We start from the raw sequence: 8,260 nt of genomic DNA, 5'->3' as shown, positions 1-8,260 counted from the left end.
AACCTGGACAAGGTACTGAAAGATGAGCTAACATGAAATGAGTTTTAAATCTGTTTTTGTCACAAATAATTAATTAATTAATTAATTAATTAATTAAAGCTGTTTTGTCACTAACACACACAGGAAAGAATCTGACCTCACTGCAACCATTTCTCAGGGTTGTTGATATATACCTACTCTGTCTCCTGATACAGCAAAGTCTACATTGAAGAGAGACAGATTTGGTAGGAAATGTTCAAAATCAGATACAATTCTGTTTCCAATGAGGTTGTTTTTATGCCACATGTGCTGTCTACACATGAAAAGAAAGAAAGGAAGGAGGGAAAGAAGGGAGGAAAAAATAGGAGGGGGGGAAGAGAAGGGAAAGGAAATGGAAGAAAAGAAAAATCAAAGTTAAAAGCTTTAAAGTCAAGTAACATGTGATTTAATGTCAGCCCCCTACTTATGGGACTATGTCACCCACTGAGACATAGTATATTTTGACCCTAGAAGCACAAATTCATTTCTCACCCAACTTCAAAGATATTATTGCTAACTTGTTGTTGCTAGGAACTGACTTGGAATGAACTGGCAGTTCTGGTTCTGTTCTTAATGACCCGGAGGGTATGTCACATTTATGTTACGGCAATACCTTTCTTAAAGAGGTGAGGAAGAGAGAGCACTCCTTGGGGACCAAATAGCTTTCAACTCATTTCAGCAGAGGTATGTGGTGGTAGTTGTCATACACTTTACAGCTCTATACGTTTTCTGCTACTAAGACTTCGGAGGAAACATCTGGTTGCTAATATAGCCATTGCCTGAATTTACCCTGTTGGGACTTCTACTTTAACTCAAATAGTGCCTGGAACACATAATATGCACTAAACAAATGTGTACGGAATGAGAGGTTGGATGCACTTAATATCTACAACTCGCACAGAACTTGTTTCACTGTGAGAGATTATGAATTGAAGCAATAAGTTGAAAAGAGATGGTGTGATCTACTTATAAGAACAAAATTAATGGGTAAGGTGGTTTGAAACAACAGGATCCAGAAAAAGAAAACAAAACCAATTAAAACTTGACTTGGGGTGTAGGTGTGTGGGAAATATGGCTGAGACACCAATTACTTGTTCTCTGATTGCCTATTCATAGACTTTGAACTCCTCCTTTAGGGTAAGGTCTGTATTTCATTCACTTTATAGCCTCAATTCTTTTTTTTTTTTAATTTTTTTTAAACATTTATTTATTTTTGAGACAGAGAGAGACAGAGCATGAACGGGGGAGGGGCAGAGAGAGAGGGAGACATAGAATCTGAAACAGGCTCCAGGCTCTGAGCAGTCAGCACAGAGCCTGACATGGGGCTCGAACTCATGGACCGCGAGATCGTGACCTGAGCCGAAGTCGGACGCTTAACCGACTGAGCCACCCAGGCGCCCCTATAGCCTCAATTCTTAAATGCCTTGTTTGGAAGCCGCATTAAATGCCTGCTTAATGATTCCATAGTCGTCTTGATTTCTACAGAGGTACATAATAGCTCTACCACAGAATGTATTTGAATTTCATTTATTCACCCTATGTGTATCCACCTACTGGATTTAGTACAATTCATCAAGTCAGGAACTACGTCTCTTCATTTTTGCATACTTAAGTCTAAAGCAATGCCTTCTCACAAATTTTGGTTAAATTAATAAATGCAGCTAATCTGGATGAATAAATTCAGATCTTCTTCCTCACCATGCCATGTGCATTTTTCCGAAAGCATAACAACAGCTATGCTACAACAGCTATGCTTTCTTGCAGGAAACCTCCAATTGAACATGTATGTATACATTCACATATGCAAATTCACAAACACTGGGGTTTTGTACGTGAACGAATCATGTACGACTAAATACGCACATCTTCCACTTACACTGTGCCCGGTATTCATTTGACTGCATGTCTTTAAGAATCACCAGCTTGACATACCACACAACTATTTTCTCAAAGTATGGTTCAGGCTGTAGGAGAACCTGAGGAAGGAGAAAAGCACAGAGTGTCATTATTTATTGTCCTAGGGGGTCACCGGCTTCCTTGTCCTCGCCCTTGGAGCAACCCAATGATGTCATAGTTATTGTCTGATGTCATACCAGTTGAAAACAGAGGTTACCGCTCTTAAGAGAGGATGTATTTTAAAGGGTCCTTTTTAATTGAAACCTTCTTTGCTCTAAGATGTGCATTGTGAGCTCAAATTAATTTGAAAAGTGAGAAGATGGCTGCATTAATAGCCAGTGGATGTGGACTCTTTGGACCACCATGGCCATTTGATGATATCCCAAAGGCAGTCACAAGGTAAGAAAGGATTTTCTATGGACTCTTGAAGCATATCAGGAAATTTAAAAGCATCATATTTGGAGAATAAAAATGTAATTCTGTCACCTCTGCCCTATGTGGCTGTGTGGTAAAATATAGAACAATTAGTATTGCCAAAAGTAATCAATTTCAACATGACTTTTCTATAATAAAATAGTTTCGGGCAGCCTGGGTGGCTCAGTCGGTTAAGCGTCTGACTTCAGCTCAGGTGATGATCTTGTGGTTCGTGAGTTCAAGCCTCACGTTGGGCTCTGTGCTGACAGCTCAGAGCCTAGAGCCTGCTTCAGATTCTGTATCTCCCTCCCTCTCTGCCCCTCTCCCACTCGTGTTCTGTCTCTTGCTGTCTCTCAAAAATAAATAAAAATATTAAAAATAAAAACAGTTTTGTGGCTCCCCATGCCTGCAGAAAATATCCAAATATCATATTCTCTTACACCAGATGATTCTCTTACATCATGTTGTCCCTGCTGGCTTTTTCAAAGTTATTTTTACTGCTCTTACTCAAACTTAATTCTCTAAACACCTCAAACTATTTGCAGTTAGTAAAACATCCCTTGATGTTTCAAGCTTTTGTGTCTTTATATGTACTATTGCCTTCTCCTTCCCAATTATGCTCTCTGCTAAAATTTTTTTTCATCCTTTGTGAGCCTCACCCTAACTCTATCCACCATGATGAGTGGGTTATTCCCTCCTTTATGCCAACATTCTTCTTGTTTCATGCTGCCATTATGACAAGCATTAATATGTTCAGCATTTATTTGTTTACATACAAGTAAACTGGTGATTACGTACCTGGTGATTACAGGCTCCTTGAAGGCTGTAATTATATCTGATACAGTAGCAGTTATCATTTATTAGTTGTGACTATGTGCCAAGCACTATGATTAGAAATGTAATTGGAAATCCATGATTTTATACCTTTTTAAGCACTCTTACTAGAAAAGATAGAAGCATAAACAAATTATGCGCTTCATATACAGTAAATGCAGGAGGAGAACAAAGAAGTCACTTTACTAAGTCTGGAGTTCAGGAAAAGCTTCCAGGAGGAAGTTTTGCTTGTTGGGGCAAACTGTGACAGTAACAAGAAGGCCTTCCAAAGCAAGGCAGCTTGACTGTTATAGCTCCGAAGCCCTCCAGGAACCATCCTTGGAATGCAGGTTTATTACTGGGGTTATTTGCATTTAAATGGTTCTGTCATAGACAGCTTTATGTACCTTTGTATTTCTTCTCTTCTATGTTAAATTATAAGACTCAAGAAGTAGCAATCACTTTCTTCAATACTTTGAAAAGCCTCACTGCTGCTACAGTATTAAAAATGCAGTTGACCAATTTAAAGATGAAGCTGAAATAATGATTTTCATATAATTGTATGGTCTACAAGATTAACTCATTTTGTACTCACCCAATCTTTTTTTTTTTCTTAAAGGGAGCATGAGTGGGGGCAAGGGGCAGAGGGAGGGAGAGAGACAGAGAGAGAGAGAGAGAGAGAGGGAATTTTAAGCAATACGGAGCTCTATCCCATGACCCTGAGATCATGACCTGGGCCGAAATCAAGAGTCAGATGCTCAACTGACTGAGCCACCCAGGCATCCCTACTCACCCTATTCTTCTACATTTTGGGTATTTATCCCAATTTTTCTAAATGAAGAAGACACAGCTTAAGTGTTCAGAGTCACATGATTAACATGGTTTTTGAACCCCTAGTTTACTTAATAACAATCATTAACATTACCATAATCACCCTGTTATAAATTTATGTATGCTACTTCATTTAACATCATAATTAACTCTAAGATACATAAACTATTACCATTCTTATTTTATAGATGAGAGAATTGTAGCTTATAATGTTTAGCTTGCCCACGGTCAAAGAGTAAATAAATGGTGGATCAGATATTCTAACCCAGTTCTGACTCCGAATTCAGGCTCTTAACCATCACCACAGTTTCCACATGCTGAATGGGATTGGTTTCTTCACTCAAAAAATGTATAATCCACTGGGTTGCAATAAGAGGGAAAGGTTAAATTAATATATATATATATATATATTTAAAAACAGTGATGGCATTTGAAATCTTCTTTTTATCTTTGTAATTATGTAATTTAATTATGTTATATCTAAATATGAATTTCCAATTTCCTTGTTTGTTATACCCTTTAAAACAACCAAACTGAGGAATAATTGATATCCAGTAAAGGAAAGGCATTTTAAGTCTACAGTTTGATGGGTTTTGACAAATGTATAAATAACCCAAATGTTCCCCATCCTGATTCAGTCTGTCTGTCCTCTATGCCTGGCACAAGCAATCACTTATCTACCTTTTTTTTTTAAATATATATATATATATATTGAAGAATTTCTCATTCATGATATTGATGTGGTTTGAAGTGGGGTTTGGGAGCCAACAGCCAAGAAAGAATTCTTGAGACATTTTCAGTGCAAAAAGGTGTTTTTATTATAGTATGGAGACAGGGCCCATAGGCAGAAAAAGCTGCACTGGGGTTGTGAGGAGCGACTGATTATATAAGATTTTCTTTCCTATGGAGGCAAGGGTGACTTTAGAGTCCCGGAAATTGAATCTGTAGGTTTCTGGAGATTGCATTTTTCTTGCTAATCATTAAGACAGTTGTAAACTGATGGAGACTCGTGTCCTGAATGATTATGATCTCTATTAGTTAACCATTTGTTTTTCTCTTTTCTTTGAGAAATGTCACCCATATCATGTCACCCCCACCTGGGGGTGGGGTGGGTGCAGGGTGTTAGCTTGTGCTTTGCCCTCAGTTTGCTTTTTGTTTCTTTGCCAGAATCAAACCATCTGTTTCTTTTATCATAATGTTTAAAAAAATTTTTTTAACATTTATTCATTTTTTTAGAGACAGAGAGACGGAGCATGAGTGGGAGAGGGGGAGAGAGAGGGAGGGAGAGAGGGAGGGAGAGAGAGAGAGAGAGAGAGAGAGAGAAGCAGGGTCTGAAACATGCTCCAGGCTCTAAGCTATCAGCACAGAGCCCGACATGGGGCTTGAACCCACAAACCATGAGATCATGACCTGAGCTGAAGTTGGATGCTTAACTGACTGAGCCACCCAGGCACCCCCATAATGTTTTTAGATTTATTCATGTTGCTGTGTATATCAGCAATTAGGTTTTTTTTTAATGCTGAGTAATATCTATAATGTGAATATCCCACCATTTGTATCAATCGACATATTGATGGACATTTGGGTTGTTTCCAGTTTTGTATTACTATGCAAACAGCCATGAACATTCGTGGACACCCATTTCTGTAGACATATGTTTTCATTTCTCTTGGGTAAATATCTAGAAGTGGAATTACTGGGTCACGTGGTAGATGTATGCTTACTGTTGAAGAGGTTGCTAAATTGTTTTCCAAAATGGTTGTGCCATTTTGCATCCTCACAAGCAATGTAGAACTCTAACTGCTCCATATTCTTGCCAACATTTGGTATTGTCTGATGTTTTAAATTAACCATTATAGTGGGTGTTTTGGTAGGCAAGACAATGCTCTTGTCCTCCCCCCAAAATACCCGCATCCTAATCCCTGGAACCTGTAAATATATTACCTTATATGCAAAAGGGACTTGGCAGACATAACTAATGTTAAGGACTTTTTTAAGATAGACTATATTGGATTATCCAGGTGGGCCCACACAATCCTTAAAATTCTTTAGGGAAACCTTTCCTGGCAGTGGTCTTAGAAAGATGTGATGACAGGGGCGCCTGGGTGGCTCAGTCATTTAGGTGTCCGACTTCGGCTTGGGTCATGATCTCGTGGTTTGTGAGTTCAGGCCCCACATCAGGCTCTGTGCTGATGGCTCAGAGACTAGAGCCTGCTTCGGGGTCTGTCTCCTTCTCTCTCTGCCCCTCCCCACTTGTGCTCTGTCTCTCTGTCTCTCAAAAATAAATAAATGTTCAAAAAAAAAAAAGAAGAAGAAAGAAAGAGAGATGTGATGACAGAAGGCGGACTAGCAAGATGGTAGTTTGAAAAGGACTTGGTCACTGTTGCTGGCTTTGAAGATGGAGAACAGAGGCGATGAGTAAAGGAATGTGGATGGCCTCTAAAAGCTGAAAAAGACAAAGAAATGGATTCTCCTCTAGAGCCTCCATAAAGGAATAAAGCCCTGCTGGCAACCAGGAAAATATATAATTATAAATATATATGCACCCAATATGACAGCACCTAAATATAGAAAGCAAATATTGACAGAACTGAAAGGAGAAATAGCAATACAATAATAGGAGGAAATATCAGTACCCCACTTTCAATAATGGATAGAAAATCCAGACGAAATTAATAGGAAAACAGTAGACTTGGACAACACTATAGACCAAATGGGCCTAACAGATACATAGAGAACATTCCATCTGACAACAGCAGAGAACACATTCTTCTCAAGTGCACGTGTCTCATTCTCCAGGAATGATAGATCACAGGATAGATCACATGTTAGGTCAAAAAACAAGTCTTAATAAACTTAAGAAGACTGAAATCATATCTAGTATCTTCACAGTGTAATGAAATTAAAAATCAATAGCAGAAGGAAAGCTGGAAAATTCACAAATATGTGCAAATTAACACAGTCCTGAACAACTTAATGGGTCAAATAAGAAATCAAAAGGGAAATCAAAAAATATCTTGAAACAAATGAAAACAGAAACATAATATATCAAAATGAATGGGATACAGCAAAAGCAGTACTAAGAATGAAATTTATATTCATAAATGCCTACTTCAGGAAAAAAGAAAAATCTCAAATAAACAACCTAACCTTATACCTCAAGTAACTAGAAACAGGAGAACAGAAGAAAAAAAAATAACAAAGATCAAAGCAGAAATAAAGACTAGATAAAACAATAGAAAAAAAATCAACAAAGGGGCACCTAGGTGGTTCAGTCGATTCAGCAATTAAGTGTCTGACTTCGGCTCAGGTCATGATCTCACTGTCCGTGGGTTCAAGCCCCACATCGGGCTCTGTGCTGACAGCTCAGAGCCTGGAGTCTGTTTCTGATTCTGTGTCTCCCTCTCTCTCTGCCCCTCCCCTGCTCATGTTCTGTCTCTCTTGCTCCCTCTCCTAGAAAAAAACATTAAAAATTTTTTTTCTTAAATCAACAAAACCATGAGCTGATTTTTGAAAATATAAGCAAAATAGATAAAACTTTAGCTTAGATAAAAAAGATTCAAATAAATAATATCGTATTGTAACGGCATTATATGGTGACACATGGCAGCTACACTTGTGAGGATAGCATAACTTACAGACATGAAGAATCACTGTTATACACCTGAAACTAACATAACATTGTGTGTTAACTAGACTCAGATTTACAAAATTTTTAACAGTATAGGGTTACCATTTTCTGTTTCTTCTTGTCTATAATAAGTGTCTTTCAAGATATTTGCCCATTTGAAGTTGTTGAATTTGTCGGTGTAAACTTATGTACAGTGTTTCTTTATCATTTTTATATATACCTGTAAAATCTCAACTATGGCCTTTCATCTCATAAATCAATAATTTCTCTACATCTCTGTCTGCTGCTATCCCTGATCAGTTTGACCAATGTAGCAAAACCATAAAAATGAACAAAGTATTTGAGCAGAGACTTCAAACATGGTACACAAATGGTAAATAAGAACATGGAAAGATGCTCATACCATTTATCACCATGGAAATACAACTTCAATCAAATGGCTACACACCTGGTAGGATGATTACAGTAAACAAACAAACAAAAAACCTTGACAAAACCAAGTGCTGGTGAGAATGTGGGTCAATCTGAACACCTCCCTCATTGGTGGGAATGCAAAATGGCCCAGCCACTTTGGAAAACAGTTGGCCAATTTTGTAGAGTTATTCATATATTTGCCATAAACTGAGCAGTCTTATTCTTTGGTGTTTGTACAAGAGA

General features: G+C 38.0%; 1 protein-coding gene across 2 annotated transcripts in view; it reads left to right on the top strand.

The window, feature by feature from the left end:
• Window positions 1-631: 631 nt before the first annotated feature.
• Window positions 632-8,260, top strand: part of KIFAP3 (kinesin associated protein 3) — a 169,698-nt gene continuing 162,069 nt past the window's right edge. For both annotated transcript variants that reach the window (XM_047840887.1, XM_047840888.1), the window contains exons 1-2: window positions 632-702; window positions 2,194-2,313. In XM_047840887.1, the coding sequence (XP_047696843.1) occupies window positions 2,234-2,313 (80 nt within the window). In that variant the 5' untranslated portion in view covers window positions 632-702; window positions 2,194-2,233. The remainder of the gene's footprint in view (window positions 703-2,193; window positions 2,314-8,260) is intronic.

Source organism: Prionailurus viverrinus, chromosome F1 (genome assembly GCF_022837055.1).
Source record: "Prionailurus viverrinus isolate Anna chromosome F1, UM_Priviv_1.0, whole genome shotgun sequence".
NCBI lineage: Eukaryota > Metazoa > Chordata > Mammalia > Carnivora > Felidae > Prionailurus > Prionailurus viverrinus.
This window is presented reverse-complemented; position numbering and strand designations above follow the sequence as displayed.